This window comes from Pleurodeles waltl, chromosome 7, assembly GCF_031143425.1.
Source record: "Pleurodeles waltl isolate 20211129_DDA chromosome 7, aPleWal1.hap1.20221129, whole genome shotgun sequence".
In the NCBI taxonomy this organism is placed as follows: domain Eukaryota; kingdom Metazoa; phylum Chordata; class Amphibia; order Caudata; family Salamandridae; genus Pleurodeles; species Pleurodeles waltl.
In genome coordinates this window covers 1,035,466,929-1,035,491,652 of record NC_090446.1, presented here as the reverse complement: position 1 = coordinate 1,035,491,652, position 24,724 = coordinate 1,035,466,929, and the positions used below count along the sequence as shown (strand labels likewise).

Sequence of the window (24,724 nt, the reverse complement as noted above, 5' to 3'; positions counted from 1 at the left end):
GGGTAGTGGAAAAATGAACCATATCTCAGGTTGTTTTCTACATAAAGATTTGCAACATACTGGCCAAAAAGCAGCACTCAGAATAGTTACGGGCTCATACCACCAGGACCAAAGCTGCTGCCACTGCATTAGCATGCAGATTACCTGTCCCAGAAATTTGTCTGGGAACTGTGTGGTTCTTGGTACAAAAGTTTGCAAAGCAATACTGCCTTGGCAGATAGGTCTGTTGAGAGGGTAATTTTGCCTGCCTAGTCCTCCAGGACTTTTTGATCAGAGCCAGTTCACTGACCTACCACCTCAGGAAGTACTGCTGTCCTATCTAATCACAAGGTAAGACATTTGTGGTTAGAAATATCCATTAGAAGAACAAGTTACCTTCAGTAATGATCTTTCTAGTAGATACACCATGTAACCGCAGATTTTTGACTGACCTTCCAACTTCCTCGCTCTGTGGACTGGACTCTTAAATAGATCCTTCTCTAGAGATCTGCACACTGGATATGCCAATCTGCCAATGGACTCTGCATCTGAGGGTGCCACAGCCTGAGAAAGCAACTGATGTCAGCCCGCAAGGGTGACGCTTACATGCATCTCCACTCGACATTTCCAGTGTGGAATGATGTTGGCGTGAAGCTGCACGACGCCACCTTCCGGAATTTAGGATTACTGCTCTAAAAGTTTCCAGATCCATTCTGATGCCTGGGGAATATTCACGAATTGTACTCTCCAAACCATGCCTTGTAGATTCCAGTCGTAAGAGCCCCGTCAATGCTTTGGGCCCTTTGGGCACGCCAAAGCGAAACAAAGCAATAATAGGATTTCTTCTTACTACAACAGACCTTTGGGGTCTCAGTTCTCCAATTCCCCAGGGTAGCAAACTGTATCAAATCTCAAGTATGTTCTGAGCTCTGAAAGGCTCAGTATTACAAGCGAGGCTTTAAGTAACAGCCACACCCTTGAGGTTACTGTGGCAATAGCTGCACCAGTGTTCTATTAAAGCAAATTCCTGGCATGTTGAGTTTATTGATTTTAACAAACAACTCTAATAACTCTCAAATGCAATGTAAAACCTGCATCACTTCAGAGATACGTTTCTGACAAAACACATAATTAAAGAAGTTTCATTAAAACATTTTGTATCTGCAGTTCAGATAAAGGTGTAGTAAAGGGAGATGTACATGGCTGGAGCAGCAATTATTATTCCACTATCTTCAACAAAGAGCCCTTTGTTGCTTTTGTCTCGTGTATGACCATTACCCTCTGATCTTCACATCGTTTTCATATCCTGCAAAAGTAGAGTAAGACCCCGTGCTAGCATTGCTAACAGGCTGAGGTTTAAAGGCACATACACGATCTAGGTTGGACTCCATGTGGAAGGTAGGGGACTTTGACTTGCGGGTTGCTTTGCTACATGTGCTACCAGTGCAATCAATATGAACCCCTCACTCTGTCAACAAATGGGGACTCCTGAAGTAAAGCTGCACACTGGTCGCACATGTATTACCGTGGACCTACCCCATTTTCTCTTAGCATAGAGCACTGTTCTGGAACCAGTATTCCTCGAGCAGAGGTTGCACCCTGTGGAACAAGGTTCAACATTCCCTTTCTTAGAAATTGCATTTTCAGTCAATGGCAGGATGAATATATGGCTGGCAGCGTTGGCCTACTCTTTGACATTGAGCGCACTAGTAACCAGGGCGCATTGAAAGAACTCTTAAGTCAGTGCGGGACACTGCATTACTACTACATTACCGAAAACTGTTCTCTTGGTACCTGTCACAACTGGCACCTATAATAAAAAAAGCAGGTGTGAAAATACCAGCTTGCGTTTTATGTATGGATTGTTGCACATATGTAAATATATTTGATCTATGGTTTAACAACAAGGACAGTCAAAAGTACTCAGTGTAAACGACTGATTAGAATTCAGAAAGGATCGCATACTGTGGGTAAGAATAGCAGACATTAATGATATTTGTTTTTTTATTGTGTTTTTATATAATGTGGACTAGAACCCACTGGGTGTCAGAACTCTTTACATTGTAAGCATAGTATACAGATAACAGTGACAGGTACTTTATACAGTATAATGTAGATATATAAAAGCCGAATGGATTACTATATACAATAACACAAATGTGATAAGAAATCAAAGAGGCTGATTACTATGAGGTGGAAATCTCACAATCCCCCAGAGATGTCAAATTGGAGAAATGAAGTAGGTATTGGGCTGACCTAGAATTTAAAGCCTTGCGCCAGGAAGAATATAGAGATGGCGAAAGGAAATCTGTGTCAAGTAGTTGGGATTCCATTATGCGAGGAATGGTGGATGAAAACAGAGATGCCATGCTGCCTTAAAGGGACACAACACAATCCCACTCAATATTCACGGTCCATACTTTCTGGTGACAAGCTTGCTGCCCCGGTTACATGTATAACCACTGGCTTATTGTCATTAGTGCACCACACACTACAGCTCCCACCTCAGCCCGCATTTAGGGTATAATTACCATGATTACTTGACTGGAATGCCCCCTCTCTGAATACTAGGCCTCATGTGGCCAATAGCCACCTCCCCTGTAATAAGCAACGGCTGTGCTATTACTCAGAGGACATAATCGTGGAAAGATCCACTTAGACCAAAGCTTGAATGACTCTCATCGAATTGTTTGGTGAGGGAGGAGTTTTCCCTTTGTTTCAGGATGATTACTCCATGCTTATAATTGTTGAATGTTATATTAAGCTATTGATGGCATGCTTTACACAGTCTGTTTAGCCTCACTTTTACTATAGCAAAAGAAATGTCAAATTGTGATAAGATGAAAGGCTTACATTAATTGAAAAGCTTAATAAAAATGACTGTTAAAAATGTGATCTATGAAATACCATAAAGGGACCTGCATAGTCAAAGCTGCCATCTTACTGAAAACCATAAACTACATGTCTGTCTGTCACTCTTCCTCATCCATCACACTGCTAAGCACTGCTTCCTGTAGCGCAATAACCGCACCTCAGAGGTCCTCACGCATGACATGGAAACATGTCCCACAAAGGATCAAAACAAAGACAACACACTTCAATCCACGCACCCGACCAAACTGTCTCTGACCAAACTTCGGCACATCACACACTCCTGTTACCAACCCCACTGATCGAGCATTGGTGGTGTGCAGTGCTTTAAATGGGCCGGTACTCACCGGTACTGAGTACCGGCACTTCTTATTTTTTTTACTCTGAGTACCGGCACTTCTCTGCTGCCAAGGAGAGTACCGGTACTCATGAAGGGTAGGCTCATTAGCTGCTAGTGCTGGTGAGCACTGGGCTCTCAGAGTTGAACCCGCCTCTGACAGCAAAGGTGCTTCTGTGCCCTAAACTGAGCCCCGCTGAGCTATTGAGCGGGGATTATGTGCCTAATGTCTGGGTATTTACGATCACGCTGTGTTTGTGAGAACAGGGTCCATTCAGGCCCTGTGCTGTCAATCACATTTACACACTCATGTGCTTTTGTGTAAACACAGGAATTGAGGCAGCCCCGCTGTGACAACTAAGAAAGCCATGGGAGGAAAGTTTAAAATGGCTTTGATCCCACCTGAGTCTCTGCTTATGTATGTGTGTTTTTCTGCTGGTATGTGTGTGTCTTTGTGTGAGAGAAAACAGAATGAAAGAGAGAGAATCGGGGCACTTTAAGGAGGACTGTGTGGAATGCTTTGGGTGTGCGCCTCTGCTTGTTTCTTTCTGTGTGTGCACGTTCAAGAATATATAGTATTGTGCAAAACGACAGCAAATATGTTTGCCAGTAAGATAAATACTGTTGTGTTTCGCTTACATTTCGTTTAACGAGTTAACTTGTTTTGTTTGTTCAAACACATTTCTCATGGGCCTTGGCATGTGCTGCAACTGGTATATAAGTCAAAGTATCCCATGTCTTGCTTTTAGCCCCGCCCCTAGCCCCACCCACCACACTACTAGTATATGTTAATGAGTACCTGCACTTATTTTTTCCCATTTAAAGCACTGGTGGTGTGTGCCAACGTCTTCACCTTGTTGTGACTCTTGAGAGCGGAAGGTGCTAACTTCCCTCATTCCCTGATTGGATAAGCATGCTCTTGAGAAGTATCACTGTCCTACACATGCTACACTTAGAAAGAAGAAGAATCAGAAAGGAACGAATATCAATGACACCATAACTAATAACCATTTAGCCTGATTCAGCTACAGAGTTTCAAAATGAAAGAAGCAAAAGGTATCTTCTGCTTGCTACAATGTCATTAGTACTGCTGAGACACAAAGCATTCCGCCAAGATGTCTCTTTATTGTTTGATGTGTTGTGAACCATAATTAAAAACACAACCGTACTAACAATAACTCAAAGGTAGGACTGTTGGGCAAAAGAGTGCATGCAATATTCTTAGCAAAATGTTGAGATTTTAGGTTTGTTCATGATTATATCAAGTTATTATCAAAAATCAGTAAACTCTACCTCCAACCCAGCTCCTTTTTTTTCTATCTCAGGTTTGCTCTTTTTAGAATGTTCTCCAAATTCAAAAGTAGTGTTGGGGTATGAAAGCCTACCCCACTAAATGAGGTGTTACATTTTCAAAGATGTTTGCTATAGCATGCACACATTCCATGCTAAAAGACTTATTAAGTCATCAGGGACCATACATGTCATGTGATTTGCTACATACTGCCTCACTGCTCTTTGTGCATGCAAATGTTGCATACACAGTTGTAGGAAATTATAATCCTTTGTGTGATGCCCCTCCCCCAGATCTTTGGGTTTTACCTATCTGTTGCACACTTTAGCCCTGCTAATGCATAGCAAAGTGCCTGTGCTTTTCCTTTAAGTATGTTCAGATTGGCATACTACTAATTGGTATATTTACCTTGCCTATACGTTCCCAATATATGGTACAAAATGTTTACCAGGGCCAGGAAGTTAAATGGCCCCAAGTGGACTGCAGAATACAGTATGTATTATCACATGCATTATAGTGGCAGTGCCGATGTGGATTTAGACCTAGTGTTTTAGCCTGACTGTAACAATGTAAAACATGCACTGTGACCTGTCAAAATAAACCCATTTTGACAGACAAAAACCTTCATTTTAAATGTTAGTAAGTCACCCCAATACAGGCCTTATAGTCTATTTAAAGGTAGGACAGATTGAAATGTAAACATGTCCATAAAGTGACGAGCACCCACAAGCTATTTTCACTGTTGGGAGACTGCCTGGCCCATGGAGAGGCACTGGGAAGTAAATACTAATTCTGTATCTCGGGAATAGGATCAGCTAAAAACAATAATTAAACTACTATTTTTAATATTCATTACACATCCAATTTAGTGGTGAAGTCAGATTTATAATAAATGTTAATAAAATTAACTTTTAGATAGTTACTCTTTACCTTCCTGAACTGTAAGATGACTAATTAGCATAAACCTTTCTCAGCTCCCAGCCTTAAATAGGCGTAAAAAATGTGTGAATTGCCCCCCACAGCAAATACAACATTGACCGGAATGGACAGAGGTGACTCTTCTGAACTCCACAGAATATGCAGGGCTTGCGTGCAGCCTTTTTGACATTACAGTGTCAAATCATGTTTGAAAGGGCTGTTAAGCCACATGTAACTCTTGGGGCACACCCGAAAAGGAGAGAATGAGGTTGTGTTACTATTGACCTACACGAATATCATGGGCATAATGTTGAGGGACCGAATATTGAAAATTAAGTGCATATAGAGAAGTATAGATTTATTATTCATAGCTCCATATATATGGACCTTGGAGATATATATATATATCTCCAAGGTACATATATTTTGAGTTAGGTGTAGTATATATATTATTATTATATATATATATATATCATACCTGCCGATATTATGGTTTCTACATTTTGTTTTTGATTTTCTGTGCCATCAATATTCTGGTTTCAATATTCAGGGTGCACACAGAGAGTGGATACCAAGTCAGTTCTTGTGAATCCACTCACTGGTTGCTGAAGGACCCTACTTTTGTCCTATCAGACTTCTGTCTCTTTTCATTTGTTTTGGATCAGTGCCTGGCCTGAAAATGGATTTTAATTTTAAGATGTGGGAGAACGCTAGGATTACCATAATACAACCCCCCAGGCACACACACACAGGGGGTCATTCTGACCCTGGCGGTAAAATCCGCCAGGGCCAACGACCGCGGGAGCACCGCCAACAGGCTGGCGGTGCTCCCATGGGCATTCTGACCGCGGCGGTACAGCCGCGGTCAGAAACGGAAAACCGGCGGTGTACCGCCGGTTTCCCGCTGCCCTGTGGAATCCTCCATGGCGGCGCAGCAAGCTGCGCCGCCATGGGGATTCCGACCCCCATTACCGCCATCCTGTTCCTGGCAGTCGTGGCCGCCAGGAACAGGATGGCGGTAAGGGGTGTTGTGGGGCCCCTGGGGGCCCCTGCAGTGCCCATGCCAATGGCATGGGCACTGCAGGGGCCCCCGTAACAGGGCCCCACCATGATTTTCAGTGTCTGCCATGCAGACACTGAAAATCGCGACGGGTGCAACTGCACCCGTCGCACCCCTTCCACTCCGCTGGCTCCATTCGGAGCCGGCATCCCCATGGAAGGGTGTTTCCCTCTGGGCTGGCGGGCGGCCTTCTAGCGGGCGCCCGCCAGCCCAGCGGGAAACCCAGAATACCCGCGGCGGTCTTTTGACCGCGCAGCGGTATTCTGGCGTTTCCAGCCAGGCCGGCGGCTTTCGCCGCCAGCCAGGGTCAGAATGACCCCCACAGTGTTCAGAGCCCAAGTTTAGTGTGCCAGAAAACTTTAACCGTCTTGGATTTCCGCGACACATTGCATTTTGGGTCTGTTTGCAGTAGGTCAAACCGGAACTATCACCAAAGTGGGTAGGGTTGGCCCTGGGAACTTTTCCCCCATTGGCTAGGGAGAGGACTAGAGTCTCCCCCACTTGCTCTTGCCAGGCATAAATGTGGCATCTCCAGACACCCAATTCAGAACGTTTTCTGAACCTGTGGAAGATCAGAAGAGGACTGGTTTGGCTGTCTGTGACCTGAGGGGAACCCTAAAGGACTAGACTTCAACACTTTTGAACACAGGACAAAGAAGTGGACTCCAAAGGTCAGTTGTCTAACCTCCTCTATGGCTACCAGCTACAAGAGGCTTTTTCCTGAAAACATCCAGCTGACCACTGGCAACTGTTCCTGGACTGGACCCTGCTCTGGGCCTCTGCCTGAAGCCCAGCGAGTCTCTGAGTGCCTCACCTGAAGTCCTGGAGGCCTTATACATGTACTCTTGTGGTTGGTTGGGACTTAGCAGACTAAAGTCCTCATTTATATATTGGCAGACAGCCCATTGTCCCTCCAGGATGATGGCATAAATTACTCTGTCGCCCTGGTGGAAGGATCGCCTCCATATTTATAAATGACTGCCCAGCTGGAGGTCATTTATATAGCATTGCCAGGAACCGCTGTCACAAAGGCCTGTACCAAAAAGGTTCCTTTTTTATTTCCAAAAAGAAAATACCAAAATGGTATTTTTTAAAAATAAAAAATGCAATGCTCCTTTCGCCATGGGAGTCCTCTTCCATGACAAGCTGAGCATTTAGCAGTTTTCATTGCTGTTTACCACCAGGCGTTTCCTGGCGGTGGCGGGCAGTGAAAGCTAACCTCTAATGCTATCCATCTAGATTAGGTGGGCGGGATGACAGGTCAGTCTCCCATGGCCCCTGCTCCGCAGGCCCGTCAGAGGGGATTAATCCCAGCAGAGATGAAGTAGTCTCCTATGTGATTAACCCCAAGGTCTGCCCCCATTTAAATTCAGCAAGTGGACTACGTTCTTGGCAGTATCCTTACCGCCAAGAGTTAAATGGGCCCCTAAGTCACAAGGTAAAATATTTGACCAGGACATAACTCTCTGGTGTGTCTGACCCGCACTCCTTCATGGTCCGCTTCAAATTGCACCTAGGTCCTGGTCTACCACAATTACATATTGTCTATGGCGCTTTGTGCGTTTTTGGTGCTATTGTCCATAAATCTTTTTTTTAAATTATATCTCCCAGAGTTTCGTCATTTTGATGTAAATTTGTTTATTAAATTTGACTTTATTTTTCTAATTCAATTTGAGATTTTTGTTGCTTTGCATTTTGACTTTATTACTGCATTAGTACTATTAGTACTGCATAAATACTTCACACAGTGTCATAAGATAAGCCTGTCTATACTGTGTCATAGCTCCCAGGAAGTTTCTCTCAGTTTAATTTAGTGACTTTAAACGTTCACCCTGACAGGCATTGTATTATTCTTTGGGTTGGGTAGACGTCCATCCCAAATAATAATACAATTTATTACAACCCTGTATTAACCCATTGTATAACAATGTGGGCTGTTAATTGTTTTTTTAATGTGTTTATTGGGGCTTTCCATGATGAAACATAGCTTATAACAAGATCGATAAACAAAGTATATTAGGAGACCCCGAGGCATAATGTGTATATCAAGTGATAAAAACAATATTATAGTCCTCTTCGGTGTCCAGGAGTTTAAGAAAGGGATAACGTGAAAGCCTGTAAACTGGAACTTGGGATGGGGTGGGTTCGGAGGCACACAAGGTGTATGAGAACAGGTTATTGGCCTGTAGAGCATGTGGTAGTTCGGTCATGATATGGGTGAGTTGCAAGGTGAAGTATGAGGGTAGGTCCGTAGTTTGAATGTGTGGCAAATGTTGTCAAGGGAGATGGTGGGAATGATGTGCAGATGGGCAGGTAGGTCGTGTACACAGGTATAGAAGCAGTGCATGTGTAGGGTTCACAGAATGGGCTGTTCATCGATAACCTCAATGATCACATGGGAAATTCATGCAGACTGTGTGCAACCGGGAGGGTGGGGGGTTGGGAATGAAAATGTCCCCTGCATGGCTCTAGGCTATCTCTGCTTTGTTTTAAACTGCTAGGAACGCCGCTGTATATCTGCAGGTTTTTGATTTTCACTTCAGTGAACATGGCAATCATATGTGTGCACTTAGGGCCTTCTTTGTAATGGTTTGAGACATTGGAGCATGGCTCTGAGGTTACCTTCTGTCGTCAACAAAGTGCACCTTCTTTTGCGACTTGCATCCTCATACTTGACTGACAGAGAGTGGTAGCCAAGAGATAGCAATGATAATGGTGATAGCAAAAATAATTATTGTGGGAAGGATAGGACCTTTTTAACTGTTACCTTCACAGGAGAGATGCCTTCTGTGCTGTCATTGTAGAAGACCTGCATAGTACCCATAACTGGGTCTTTTGAGTCATCCTTGGAAGGGGAATGTATGTATGAATTAGAGTGCGCATGGTTTTTGGGCTTTATTGCATGGAGACAAGAATCCGTCTTGGATGCCTGTGTATAAATGGCTGATACGACACAGGTGAGGCTTCTTAGGTTAGGTGTTGGGTTGATGGAAGGCATAGAGTATTCCACAGTCTGGCCCTTGAAGTGTTTGAAGCTTCAATAGCTGGAGCTGTGCTCTTTTTGATATGTAAAGGCCACACACCACCTCTTCCTGTTTCCCCTCTCACTGTCAGTGTCACTGCTGACAGCTTTTTGCAGTGGACAGTTAGAATGTCTCTTTCTCCTTTGTGCTTTTGTTTTCCAACTCCGATCAGGGCACACCTAACTCCAGCCTTCTTCTTCCTAATTATACAAAAAAAGTACTGTGGTTGAAACCCCCATGTGAAACATTCTTATATCCTGAAAACAAGAAGTAACCCAAAACAAATAAAAGCTCAGGAATTCAAATCTGCACCAGCCAAGGATAAATACTGGGCAGAACCCCAGGTATGCGCACCAAGGATTTCTCACTGACTGATGCCCTTTCCCAAAATAGCAATGTGAAGGGAGTAGTTCTCCGTTCCAGTGCTGTTATCTGTGATATCCACCTCCTCTCCAAGGATGGGAACAGGATCTGAAACGAGGCCCATCATGCAAAGAGACTGAAGACTGCCTGGAAGAAAGGGGGACACCTTGCTGGATTCAGGTGATTGATGTACTTCAACCGCCAAAGGAGCATCTGCCTTCTGGAGTTATCTACCCAGTCTAAGAATTGTGCATGGGAGTTGGGGTGATAAACTCTGCAAGAAGGCCTGCATGACTCTGCCTTGAGGAAGCCAACTACTGTTAAAAGGACTTCAAGGATTGTACCCTGTATCTGTGAGGAAAAGCTGTCCAGAAGAGAAGATCACACCCCAGCAGCATGCTGTCTGAGGAAGCTTTGTAGAGAGACTAATTAATCATCTCATTTCACTGCGAGGCCCAGGGAGAGAATTATTCCAGTAAAGGAAGTTTGGTGAATCATTTCCATCTCTGGATCTCTGTGTGTCTCTGGCTGCTCTCAGCGGGACCATGAGCATGGTCGTTTCTCCTGTCTTCTCTGTGAGAGTGTGGTGGCGTTGTCAGTGAAGTTGTAAACATTGAAACCCCACACATCAACCAAAACAGCTCAGTGGTTACAAGATATTTGAATTTTAAGTCACACTTTCTGGGACCTAGGGGCACTCGCCCTAGAGCATTGTTTGGGAAAGAAAACGCTTTCCCTGATGTTCCAATTTGGCCCTCTTGTCGTCAACCATGGGCAGTGGGGTATTGTGAAGAACTCTTAAATATAGCAAATGGGCAGTGGCTTATTGTTTATAAAACCCTGTGTCAAAGTCAGTCGGCAGGGATGGTTTAGTTGCCGCAACTGCAGAATACAAATGTTGATAATGGACCCCCACAAGGTGTATCTACAGTGTCTGTGCTCTGGCCATGTATCAAAGTTGTGCAATAAATGTGCCTTCATGCACTTGAAGTCAATCCGAGACTGGAAAGGGAAGCTATATGTCGCCAAATAAAAGAAGCCATAGCCTTTGTGCAAGTCTGCTCCAAGTTACAGGCAGAGAATATTTATTCAAGCGAGCATTGAGCTTTGTGCTTGTAGTTCTCGTGTATGCCCAAGTCAAAATCCAAGCTCAAATATAAAAAAAAGCAAATCAGGACTCTGAACCTAAACAGAAAGCGCAAAAATTTCATGGAGTGAATTGCTCATCCTTGAGGTCTCTGGTTATGGAGCCGATTCTTCAGCTGATCCCGGTGCACCCCAAGTTTCTCGGGCCATCAGTGATACTGCAGCAGACTGAATTTTGTAAGGTGGCCATGCTGCAGATTTTTCGTATGCTTCCGGCTCCCAAGGAACCAAAAGGGCCTCTAGTCAGGTTACCACTTAGATCTTTCCTAGGGACTGTTTCGGACTCCATATTAACTCTGTACAAGCTTCCATTCTGGCACAAGCTTCCACTCCGGCTCCAAGAACTGGCCCTTTCACATCAACACTGGTGCCGGAGGATCCAGTGCTGGTTCCAGTGTTGGACACTGAGCTGACTTCAGCGCAGTCTTGACTGATGTCATCCTATGAGATTACAAATGAGTAACCAATCATCCTACAGCCTGTCACTGACTAATTACCTCTACCGGGGTTGACAAGTCGACAGATGCTCTATTATCTTTTTGGCTTGGACTCTGAACAAGGTATGCCCCTGGATGTGGATGACGATGGTGGGGAAGGAGCTTGTCCCCCCACACCCGGATGTGGATGATGATGGTGGGGATGGAGATGGTCTAGCCCCCCCCACTGCCCCCTCCACCACCAACCCCGTTTTCACAGATGATAAAATTTACATGGATTTACAAGAGGCAAGTGGGCTTGACACCTCCCCTGTGGCAGAGTTTGACTCATCACTTGTGCCACCAAGAAAGAATGTGCCTCCATTCCACTGGTGGGTCAGTGGTTCAGCGGGCAGTTGAGGTCCTGGATTTATAGCTGCCCTCAGCTGAGACCAGAATTAACATCTTTACGGACATTTTGCAGCCTGGGCCCGGTACCTCTGAGCACCTGCTCCCTTATAATAAGGGCCCTCACCGATCCCTTGATGGCCACTTTGCCAAACCCTGTTCCTGCCCATTAATGAATAGACAGGTGGCCAGGCATCATGGACTGGCTCCTGTTGATTCTGATTTTCCTACTAAACGTCTTATTGCTGAGAGCCTTGTGGTTTGACTTCAGCCAGTAAAGTGAGTCCCAGTTCGTTCCCAATGGCTCCTCTTGATAGGGATTCCTAGAGCATTAAGGCTTTTGGCAGGCTTATGGTTTCCTACAACAATCTAGCACCTTAGTAATGTAGTACTGTCTACCTGTTAGGTCGCTACATGCATGCCCTTTGGGCCTGGCCAATGAGATATTGCGGGCGGTCCCAAATGGGTCTGACAGGCAGCACCTAAGCCAGCAGGGGCATTAGTCCTTCCATTCCACCACACCACTGTGGTTTTCCCTTGATGACGCATGCCCATTCAGTACTTCCTCCCAGGGTGGCAACAGATTATCATGGCAGATGGGTCTTACAAATTTTCAGTATGGCAATTCCTCACCCTTTCATTCTGCCCCATCAAACATTCTCCTTACATCAGAGAAAATTACAGAAGATCATCTGTCCATTCTTCTGAAGGAGGTGCAAGTGTTACCCTTCAAGGGAGCTATTAAGAGGGTACCAGAGGTGGAGAAAGAGTGTTCTTACTCTTGTTATTTCCTTGTACCGAAAATAAAAAGGATTTCCAGCACATTTTAAACCTTTACATTTTGTATGCCCTGGACCAACGTGACTATATAGTGCCCTTGGACCTGCTGGACAAGTACTTACATATACCCGTCCTGCAGTCTTACAGAAGTTACCTGCAGATCAAGGTAGGTCGGGTGCATTTTCAGTTTGCTGTGCTCAGTTTCGTCCTTTCTTCTCTTTCACGTCCCTCACGAGTTCACAAAAGTGGTGGTGCTGATGTTTGTGGCCCATCTTCAGAGTTCATGGATACCAGTCTTCAAGTACATCAACGACTAGCTGTTGAAGACGGGCTCACCTCAGTCAGTCATAGGCCACCTCCAGATGACTGCAAACCTCCTGACATTGTTGGGGTGCGCCATCAACAATCCGAAGTCGAACCTGACTCCTTCGCAGAGGCTTCCATTAATTGGAGCTGTGTGGGCTATAGTGCAGTCCTGGGCCTTTCCTCATCTGCAACAAGTCCAGCACATTCGAACTATGATTCTGATGTTTCAACCTCAGTCCTGGATCACGTTGAGAGCAGCTTTGAGACTTCTTGGCCTGTTAGCCTCCTGCATTTCCTTGACAACTATGCTGGGTAGCATATATATATACATTCTGCAACAGAATCTGAAGTTTCAGTATGCCCAGAATCGAGGAAACCTAATGGGTGTCATCCAGTTCATGGAGGAATCAGCTCACGATCTGCAGAAGGGGTTGCTGGAACAAAATAGGTTCAGTGGCAGGCCCCTCTCCATTCCCCACCAAGAACTGACGTTCATGTACTTGCTGGGCTGGGGATGCAATGTGTGAGAGGTGATCCGAAGTCTTTGGTCTCTAACAAAAGATCAGCTCCACATCTGTCTGCTGGTGCTGCAGGCCATTTGTCTGGCTCTGAAGGCCTTTCTGCTGTCCATCAAAGAGAGGCTGATGCTGGTTCTCACGGACAACACCATTGATATGTGTTAACAAGGTGCAGTGGGGTGCTGGGCTCTGTGCCAGGAGGCTCTGCGCCACTGAATTTAGTTGAGCTCCAGGACATTTCCTTGGCTGTCAACCAACTGGCAGAGTCCCTGAATGCCAGAGCGAACGAGTTGAGAAGGCGGCATGTTCTTCTCAGAGGTTTGGAGACTTGCGGGTACGCCAGGACCTTGGGTGATTCTCTGTGGGGGCAGTATATCAATGTGGTCCTTGACCCTGTAGCTGACAGATCCAGTTACTCTTGTCGCCCACACCCTCATGTGGCCTCACCGATTTGTTTGTTCATGGCAGATAATGACCTCACAGACATCTGGCACTCCCAACATTTAGGTAGCGCAGAGGGCACCCCTATTGCACCTACTCACACCACATGGTCACACATTGACTATTGCTTGGCAATACGCGATATAAGTCTATTGATCACAAATGTCACACACCTGCCAAGAACATTGTCAGACAATGCACCAGTGTTGGAGATGGTTCCTCCTGGGGGGTAAACATGCATTCTCATGGTGCGTCCCGACCGTGGTGCTGTGTGATCAGGTGTTCCTGAAGGAGATTAGATTGGCTGTTTTTAAATACTTCGAACTCAATGAGCGCTCAGTTGAATAGGGAGCCTCCCTTTGTGAGGGCTTTAAGGTTGTGATTAGAAGAGCATACGTAGCAAAACAGGCGTGTGTGCTGCAAGCTTCCATGCTTGATGGAGGAAATACGAGGGCTCTAGCTCCAGCATTCTGCTAATTGTAGTGCAACCAATTAGCATCTAACCGCAGTAAACTCACGGAGTAAGAGGAAGAGGCGCAGAGGGAAGTTCTGTATCTTGGAAGGAGGCACACACTCAGCAATACAGTAAGGGTAGGCATGACAATGGCTAATCTGCTGCGCAGACCATGGACAAGTGATTATATAGATGTGCTAATGGACTATTCCAATGACCATGTGTGTACTGACACCATAGGAAGGAAAATTAACATTTTTTTTCTCCTCACTCTGTCACTAGGCAACTGGCACCTTGCCAGGATCTCGCCTCTTACTTTGATTCCCTGGTGCTGCTGTGACTCAAGGAGGGTCATTGGTGCTTTCTAGATGAGCCCTTCTCGTTAAAGGAGATTGCGTTGATTATGAATGTATTACCTGGGGACATGGCTCCTGGTTTGGATTGCCTTACCATGTCCTTTTACATGGAATTTGCCCATGCCCCCACCCCACATCTCCTTGCCATGTTTGAGGAATCCCTTACTGCTTTAGTCCTCCACCTCTCTGCGGGAGGCATTGATTGTGACAATACTTAAATCGGATAAGGATCCCCAGCGATGAGTCATATCAACCCTTATCCATGAGTAACACAGGCCATAAAATTCTTGTTTGATGTGCTGCCTGAGGGTTTGAATTTTATCCTTGCTGCCAGACCCCTTTCCAAAAAAAAAAATTCGATTGGTGGTGGACAAAGTTGTGGCCTGGTGCAGTGCTCTTAATCTTGACATCTTACAAGAAAAAGCTGGTGGGTGTCCTTTCCTTTATTTTGTCTTCAGCCCAACTAGTCCTTGCAGTGAACACTATTTAAGGTTTTCTGTCTTCCTTTTTGGTCTTTCTCCATTTACTGGACCAATCACCCTTGTTTAAATCAGCTGTTGTGGTGGGATTTATGCCCTGTTGGTCTTTCTCTATTTACTGGGACAATTGTCCTTGTTTAAATTGCATGTTGTGGTGGGCTTTATTAAAGGATTGACACTCATGTTCCCTCCCAACCCTTTTGTGATGCCACAGTGGGTCTTAACTTAGTAGTGACGTTTCTCAGCCATTTGAGCTGATGCATAGTTGCCTACTGCATCTCCTGACTTTAAAGACTGCCTTGTTCTTTGCAATTATGCCAGATTGTCATGTGACTGGCCTACAGGCACTTTCAGTGCAACTGCCATACACCACCTTTTTCTCAGAGAAGTTTGTGCTGAGGAATCCGGTGGCATTGTTGCCAAAATTCATGACTCCCTTGCACATACCGCAGTCCTTCACCCTGCCTCCATTTTCCTGCATCCCACTCCTTGAAACAGGAGGAGAAGCGCCATTGGCTGGATCCCAAAAGGGCTCTACACTTTCACATTGATCTTATAAGGAACACTGTGTGGATGATCAGCTTTTTGAGGGGCTTTCCTGGGAGAAGAAAGGAAAGGCTGTGCAGGTGAGAACCCTGTCGAGGTGGCTAGTCCTCTGCATTGTGAACTGCTATAAACTGTCCCAGATGCGGGCCCTGGAAGATCTTAGAGGCCATTGGAACAGTGCTAATGCTGCTACCAGTACATTGGTTCACAGAGTGCCTCTCTGCTATCTGCCATGCTGTAACATGGGTGTCAGTGCATACATTCACAAAGCACTACTGCTTTGATTGCCAGGGCTGGTGGGAAGGGCACATTTGGGTCTGAGGCCCCTTCATAGACCCTCCACCTGTGAAGGTACAGCAGTGGTACCTATTCTAAGGTAACTACGGTTAGACGTATCCACCAGAACTTACCTTTGGGAACACTGTTTGTGATTAATACTCTAGCTGCAGATTCCTCACTGCCTTGAAAACTCCCTGTGCTTTTGAATGGCCTCTTTTTAACATCCCAAAAACTCCCAACAATACTAGTACCAACAATTTTCACGTGCCACCTCTGAGGGTATTTATATATATTTCTCTGCTTTGCTTTTTTCCGGCACTTTCAAAGTGGTACAGTGACAACTATCTGCATATGGGAGTATCTCTAAAGAAACGTTTCTAAATCCAGTCTGGAACCTGGGGAGTATTCCAAGTTAGGAATCTGTAGTAAGTAGAATATCCACCAGAAAGAGCTTTACCACAAGTAAGTAACTTATTCTTTGGTTGCCTCCATGTTATATTGCAATCAACAATCAATGATTGATTGCCTCAATACTTATATTTTCCAATTTCCACTATGTCTATAACGCCAAGCACTTTTAAGTAAGATTTTTATCCAAAAAGTAACTGTAGAACCCTCCCTTAACATTCTCCCTCATACAACCTTCAGAAATATTGTATTCACCACATAAAAAGTCATAACTTGCTTCTTCCATTAGTGCATTATTTCATGTATTGTTTGGGTTTGGTATTAGTAACACAGGTCTAGTGCCCTTTGCATTGGTATCATCATTGTCTATTTGAGTCAGTTAACTTAAGAGCGGGTGCAAAACCTTTCTAAAGACTTTATGTTGATCATTCATGTTGTACATAATTTTCTCCATGGCCAAAACGTTCTACAGCTTCCCATACCATCAAGTCAACTGGGGTGTGTCTTGGAGCCTCCAATTTGCTGCTGTAAGTTGTTTTACCACCATCAGTAAACGTTATAGTAAAATCTTAAGCATCGATTTTGTGCATGTATTTCTTAGCACTTATGTTAAAGTGCTCGGCAGATCCAGGACGGGATATCCTGGTATTTGCTGGATGCTTCTCAGCAGATCATTCCAAAAGCTGTGCACTCATGACAGGTATACCAGATATGAATGTCCAAGCCATCCATGGTTATACATCTCCGAACATACTTCCTTTGTATTCGCAAACATGATTGAGCCATTCCAATGTCAGATACAAGTTAAACGTCAATTTGTAACATTGTTATTTGTGTAAATATTTTGATAGTGTTTTGCATTATCATCCCACAAATTTGCTATTCTTTTTTGGTTGTTTCCTCGCATGTTGCATGATATAGTACTTCCATTTCCTGTGTGCCTTTCCCCTTTTCAGCATTTTATATATGGTTAGCATCACTCATCTGGAGGTTACACATTTAGATGCAAATAGTTCAGAGTTGGTCTATTGTTGCTGTTATCTTGATGGACGCATTGCCCTTTGGCACATTTGGGCATACACATCTCTATCTAATTCTGTCAAATATATATTCTTCTTACACTGGGCAAAGGATGAGATCACTCCTTTGGCAAATATCTCTTAAGGTTTGTCATTCTCTTTCCATCCATCTCCAGAACTTTGGGTCTTGTAATTTCAAGGTGAAGTCTTGAATTAATGGTAGTTGGGTGTATTGCATAATGGGAATAATGTCAATCCCATCTGCTGTGCTATAAAAGCCGAGATTGTATCAGGGTACTTGTAATGGCACTGACATATACATGTGTCACTCTTGAGTTATTGGGAAGCCACAGTAAATTCCCCAGGTACCTGCCCACTTTTGCATGATCCATGTTCATTTTCTCAGACTCCCTAGTTGCCTATGCTTGCAACAGCTTCATATGTGCAGCTTGATAATATTTAAAGGTCTAGAACGTACTCGCCAATACCAACCACACACCACACCCTACTCGCACCCTCTCCCCATTCCCCTCCCATACAAAGGTTTCTGTTCCCTAATGCTATTATTCTAACTCCTGTTTGGAAATTGACAGAGGGACAGACCCCCCCAACATAGGGCCTATCGGTCTGAAAAAAAGAGGCCTGCATTTAAATAGGTCCATTGGGATAGCCATCAAAAGCAGGAGCCAGTTAGCCACCAACAATATCGATCTAGGAGTCATAAGATTAATTTCTAGGTATGTAATGGATTTGTTGGTTCATTTGAAGGCATCATTCGATTTCAGTCCGTCAGCATGTTCTTAAGGAAGTGTGAAATTCAGTATATCTGATTTGTATTTATTGATCAAGAGTCCTGCAAGCTGCTCAGACAACTACAGCTGAGTATAGAGCACCTCTAGTGATACATCTGGATTAAGTTAAAAATACTTCATCAGTGACTAGGCAGGTTTTATGTTGCTCCACTATGATTGTGGTCCAAAACATGTCTGGGTGTTCCCTTATGTTGGCTGCTAGGCATTATTTTGAGAGGGCAAATAAAAGTGCTGACAAGGGACAACCCTTCCTTCTTACGTTGTTAAGTGAAATATCTTTCAACCGGATAACATTCACTCGTATTTTCACTCTTGGTTTCATTGTAATCAGCGAAGACCGAGCTGCAGAAGTGGGGTCTAAAGTCTGTTTCAGTCAGTTCATTTCTTAACCTGGTGAAAAGTTTTCTTCAGCATGGATTACTAGAATATTTGCAGTGATCTTTTTCCTAGTGACAGTCTAGTTTTTCTATTTTACTTAAAGGGGCTAGCTTAAGTTTGTACGTGGTGAATTGTACTACTGCCTCTGCTAAGTTCTGAATTCCTAGCCTACACCCCCCTCTCTAAGATAGCATTGGAGTACTGTGCCTCACTGACTGAGCATTCAGTGCTAAGGGGGAGTGATTGATGCTCACCTTTGAGTCCAATAGTAAGGTGGCCCCAGGGCACCACAGGTAAAAGGCTCTAAATGGCACAATAGAAGTCAAGTACCCCATGACTCTGTGGGACCCCTAAATCCAAGAGGACATGGGCCGCACTTGTGAATTATAATGAAATGTGTAAAAGTTTTGCATTTAGAGGTTATATGAAAGGAAATCAGATGATAATTATTCACAGTCCAACAATATCAGTGACCCATGTTCCACCACTTGCAAGAGTCTAGCTTAGACCAGAGTGTAAGGTTAGGAAGTTAGCAGGTAACAAGAAAGGATGGTGAAATATGTTTGGACTTTTGTCTGGATGCATGCATGGAGTTAGAGTGTGTTCAGGCTTGGAACCATCAGGTTTTGGTGCTTTCACAGGGAACCAGTCATGCTTTTTCAGTGTTAGGATGCTCACATTTTTTAGCTCTTTCACAGAGAGCCAGTAGTGGGTCTTCAGGATTAGGATGATCTGGTCCTAGTGTTTGAGCTCATTCAGATTAAGCTAGAGGTGCATCTTCAGGCATGAAGTGAAAGAGGTCTAGGGTTTGTTCTCATTCAGAAGGAGCCAGTGTTCTCTCTTCAGGGTCGGGATGATCTGCTTTCATCCCACTTGCTGGGGGCCAGCATTGCAATGATTGAGTCCCAATGTTTGCCCTCTTTCACCCTGGTCCAGTGGTTTTTAGAGTTCAAGTGATTGAGTCTCAGAATGACTGCCAATTAGAGGAAGCCAATGCATTGTTTTCGGGGTGCTGGTGAGTGGGCCCCCAGGGTTCATTCCCTCTTTTACTTAAAGATATGGTAATGGTTGTCTCTGTAGACCCACATAAATGAATGCCATTTATGTCCTTCATAATCACTGTGAAAGATGTCTAGCATCACCGCGTTCTTCCATCTAAGATTAGGTTCTGGTACCAGATCATCTCCTCACCATGCTCCTCTGAATTATGTGGCAACTATCCTTTGGTTAATTGACTTTAAATTGAAAAAGTCGGCCGTAGTAGAGGAGTGTGTCAAAAGTGTGCTGCTGTGAGCGCCCTAGGCAGAGGTTCTTTTGTGACCACTCACTGATAGACAAGCACACTGTATGTTTTCTGTAAAGCTGATGGGAACAAGGCTTCTGCTTATAAAAAAGTGTATATAATCTGCCAAGAAGTACTTGCCCCTATTAATGTGCGGTTACCACAGCAACAGCTGCCTCCTGAACTTGGGCTCCCTCTGATGTAGAGAACGAACATTCAAAGTAAGGTATCTTTGTGCTGTGAAGAAGAACGCAGTTGTTTTTTTTTTTTCAAACCGCATTCAAGCAAAATACAGTAGTCACCGCTGCTTAAGGCAGCACTTACAACATGGAACAGAGCAGGAAAGGGCCATTCAGCAACGTTAATAAGGAAAATCAGCACTAATGAAATCAACAGTAATTTTACAAAGGAGCAATAAATGAAAATGTCTGAACAAGACATTAAAGATGTGGACAAGGCTTAAAGAAACATGTACCAGTCTTCAAACGATTTATACTAAAACCTGACATTTTTCTTGCAGACCCAAGGGAAACCTCTACCCGTGTAAAGTTCCGAAGTACTGAAGAGCTGCACATTTAGTGCTTAGCTCGATCACCCTTACTTTCTTCCGGTTTTGCAAATCAAGATTCTTTCACCAGGCTATAGTTGCAGAAGCCATACTGCAATGCCAAGGGTGTCATGGTCGATGCCTTGCTATGGTATTTCTAATACACCAGACCCCAGTTAACTTCAAAATGTTGATAATGTATAAATGTGACCATGAGTGCATTAACAGATATATGACAAGAGAATGTCTGCCCAGTTCTTGAGAACCGTTCCAGAAGAGCAGGACTCTGCAACAGATAGTCATCAATCTTCTTTTAGTTCTACAGGCCTCAGCTTTGAGACTAGGGCACTTTTTCATTGGCCCTTGGAAGCCAGATGCACTTATCACCTAGAATCCTAGTATTAAATGGCCTTCACTTCCTCCCTCCTCAGCTTACCATCGTCCAATCCTGGAATTAGTAAAATGTCCTCTTAGTTCACACCACAGAATCCTATGCACTGAGGCCAGGTGTTCATGCATCTCTGTGGTAACCATCTAAAAGTGGCTGTCCAAAAGGTTCATTACTTTGGTATTCCATCTTCTCCCTTTTTACCATCTCTTCACAACTAGCTCTGAAATATTTATTTCCTCCCCCACTGTCACAGATTTCTCCAAGCTCTTGTAAGTCACTGCCTCTCTGTTGGATAGCAAGCCCCTTACTTATGCTAACCCCTCCTAGACTGAAAGCATTTATTTTGCCTTGTTTGCTACTTTCAAACCTATTTCATCTTTTTTCAATTTCCTACTCCTCTTTCACCTGTACCTAGAATACCAGAGTACACTTTGAAACTAAAATCAAACTCTCACATTTCATAGTTTTTAGTCAACAATTCAGCTTAGTAAAACTTACAGAATTTTCATTGAGGATCTCCTAATTCAAATTTTACTGACCCAGAACCATTACTATTCATTGAGAGCCTGCACTACAGCAACACCCTCCTCCTCAAACTCTCCAATTCTGCTTTCATGCCCTTTCCTTCTTCATCCTGGAACATATTTCACGCTTCCACAATCCCTCTAACTTCAAACAGAAAATAGGCTTGCCCAGTATGTATGGTAGGTTTCTATACACGTTGTTCGTCGTTTGATTCAAATCCCTCAGTGTCTTGCAGTAGCCTCTTCTGCAACTCTCCCACCGTTTCTGGTACCAAATCCTCCCCCCTCACATTCCTCAAAACGCCTGTGTGATTTTGAGATTCAAAACATTTCCCTGCTTCCATTCTAGTAATAGACTTTACTAATTCTACGTTTAAAACTGATCACTCCTTGAGTGCCTTCAAGCTTGAACTTAAAATTGTCCCTTTCTTAAGCGACACCCACTATCTTCAAACAGTTCTCTCCACCCTTCCACCATGATCTATTTCCTGTAACCACAGCTTTCTGTAGCCACCTACAGTTATGTTCTTATATACCAATATTTGCAAACTTTGCACAGTGGTTTGATGTACAGAATTTTTATTGTACTGCTCAAAAAGCAAATAAATACAAACTCGATGGCACGGAATACCAGGGTCCTGAAGGTTTGAATTTCAGCTAGAGAAGCCTTTAGAAGGACTCTGACTAAAACATACAGCAAGGGCCTGCTGCTATATTCAGTGATGGATATCTGTAGGTTCGGGGGTGTGCCCTTGGAGAAAAATCTTCAGATGATGAGAGGCATCCTAGAAGAGAGATTCACAGATATCTGCAGAGAATGGTGCATGTCCTGGGAACATGCATGTACAGTGTGATAACTGTCCTGGAAGAGTGATTTTTGAGGAAATACGTCTGCCATCTGTCAAAGATCTGCGTGTGCATGATGAGTGTAAGAATTGACCTGGTAGAGAAAGATTAAGGAACTAGATCAGCAATCTGACAAAGATCTGCAGTAGTGATGTGCATGAGAGAGATCTACCGAGAACCGAGCTACCACAAAAAACAAATTTGTAGTTGATCTCAAGTCTGTGAAATGTGACATCGGAGAGCATTAGGCAGGGGTGTGGCATACTCCAGGTTACGTATATGCATGGTTGATGTGCTTATATAAAATGTGCGGTAAGGTTAATGATTCCTCAATGAAGACGCCTGAAGATTAGGAGATGTGCCTGGAAGCTGATTCTGAAATGGTGATTTCACTGGAGAGGTCTGCAGGCATTGAAATTGCCTTTGGTAAGAGATCATTATCACATTGAATTATGCATGCTATAGACCAAAATATTCACCATTGGGATGGCTTATTGGCTGTCTTGGATAGCTTACAGTCCTTTGAGCATAAAACTTTTGAGACAATTTATCAGATATCTTACATTTAAAACTAACTGCATGGTTCTTCAGAATACATACTTTGTGGTAAATTTAGCAATTCTGCAAAGAAAGAAAACTTGCAAAGAAAAATTCCGCATACACTTTCCAGCTTTGCTATGTTCAATTAGAGTGAACATCAATTTTCAAGATTTTGCTGGCGAAATAAAAATTTTGCACACCCCTACGAACGAAAAAATGTAATAGTTAGTGAGCTGAGGCATACATAGGTTGTTGATGTTTTGTGAAATCCAATGCACAAGTCTTTATGACAGGTAATTTTAGAACTTGCTTTCCCAGCAACTTTTTCAACCTGAGAGCTCGAAATCTAGTACTTTCACTGATAGAAATTTTCCTCAGAGATGCGAGGCCCAGTTGAAAGCAAGCTACTGCATTCCTAAATTAAATGGCAGCTGTTTCTGCAACAAATCACCTTACATATATGTTTATCCAGGCGCCACAAGAACTTGACATTTGTCGGGAATGAGTTGTTTTTCAGTACAGATGTAACTTGCATATAAAGGATAAAACACGTTTCTTTACTAATACTCCCCAATCTTAAGATTTGTAAGTAGAGATCAGTGTTACACCAATGGTATATGGAGTAAATTATCCGAAGGTGATTTGCAGTCAAGAGCAAACATTCTTCTTTGCCTTTCGAAGAAAAGTTTTTTTTCATCAGGAAATACCCTTCTTCATGGCTAAACCTTTAAAAGAAATGACTTAAGGCTTCTAGCCGCTCAGCACCTGAAACCAAGGGGGTGAGGGCCTTTCAAAAGGCAGTTTGACAGCACCTACTCTTTAACTGATAGTTGTTTTGCTTCATTTTATTTTCATTTGGCTTTGTTAAATTTACTTTATATACTTTTGTATTTTTATTGAGTTTAAAGTGGTGACTAGAGTTCTGAACTGTACCTTCAGATGATTAGGTCTGTTTGAACTAAAATATCCTGACAGAGCTCTTAATTACGCCGGGGACGAGCCGGTCCTCTGGTTTTACAGCCTATGTTTTTTGCTCTGGGGTTATGCACATTACGTCTTGTGTCTGATGTGCATAAAAGGCCTGGACTTCAATGCAGGTATATGGCAGATGGGGTTTCCAATCTAGCACCCTGAATGATAGTAGTGACTGTTTGATTGTTGTGATTTGTGAATAATTTATTTATTATGGGCTTTGTTACTTTCTAAGTTAAGGAAATATTTATTGCCTTTTTCATTTTTTCTTTACATTTTTATTTTGTTTCCTCATTTGTCGAGGACATTTCACTATGGATCGCATCCTCCTATAATTGTAAAACTGCGGGCCTGATTTAGAGTTTGGCGGATGGGTTACTAAGTGATGGATATCCCGTCTGCCGTATTATGTTCTTCATGGGCTATTATGGGATTGTAATATGGTGGACAGGATAGCTGTCACATTTGTAATGGAGTAACCCCTGTCCGCCAAACTCTAAATCAGGTCCTGAATTTTGAATGCTTAATTTGGTGGATTTTTGGTTTTCTTTTGAAGTCCTACTAATAAATAATCTCAATAACATTGGTGAATAAATTTGGTCAGGATCACACAATTCAGTTAAGTGGTGGAGTTTTAAATAAAATTGATTCCACAGTGGATAGGTAACAAATAAACCTCATGTACTCCTGTTTATGACTGAGGGAAATCGGTGGATGGATAATGGATTCAACTGTTACAAATAATTTATTAAAAGCCATTGTGCAAATGCATTTTGCCTCTATACTGCAATATAAGTGAATATATACCTTTGTTATAGATAATGTGTTTATTGAGGTTTATAAGATCCTGATCAGTTGTGTTTTTAATGTCAGGTGAACAGTATTCGACAAGAATGTGAAATGAAAGTTAAAGGACTCATGCCTATGTATTTAAGACAAGAACTTGAAGACACTATTGCTTCATTAAAATCACAGGTAAGCATGCAAAATATGTGTGTGTGACTATGCCCATAGCAAAAGGCAAGTGGGCACAT

The 24,724-nt window shown here is 43.4% G+C and overlaps 1 protein-coding gene across 4 annotated transcripts in view; it reads left to right on the top strand.

Moving 5' to 3' along the window:
• Positions 1-24,724, top strand: part of CEP112 (centrosomal protein 112) — a 1,991,189-nt gene that overhangs the window by 1,921,230 nt on the left and 45,235 nt on the right. For all 4 annotated transcript variants that reach the window (XM_069199882.1, XM_069199881.1, XM_069199883.1 and 1 more), the window contains one exon: positions 24,564-24,665. In XM_069199882.1, the coding sequence (XP_069055983.1) occupies positions 24,564-24,665 (102 nt within the window). The remainder of the gene's footprint in view (positions 1-24,563; positions 24,666-24,724) is intronic.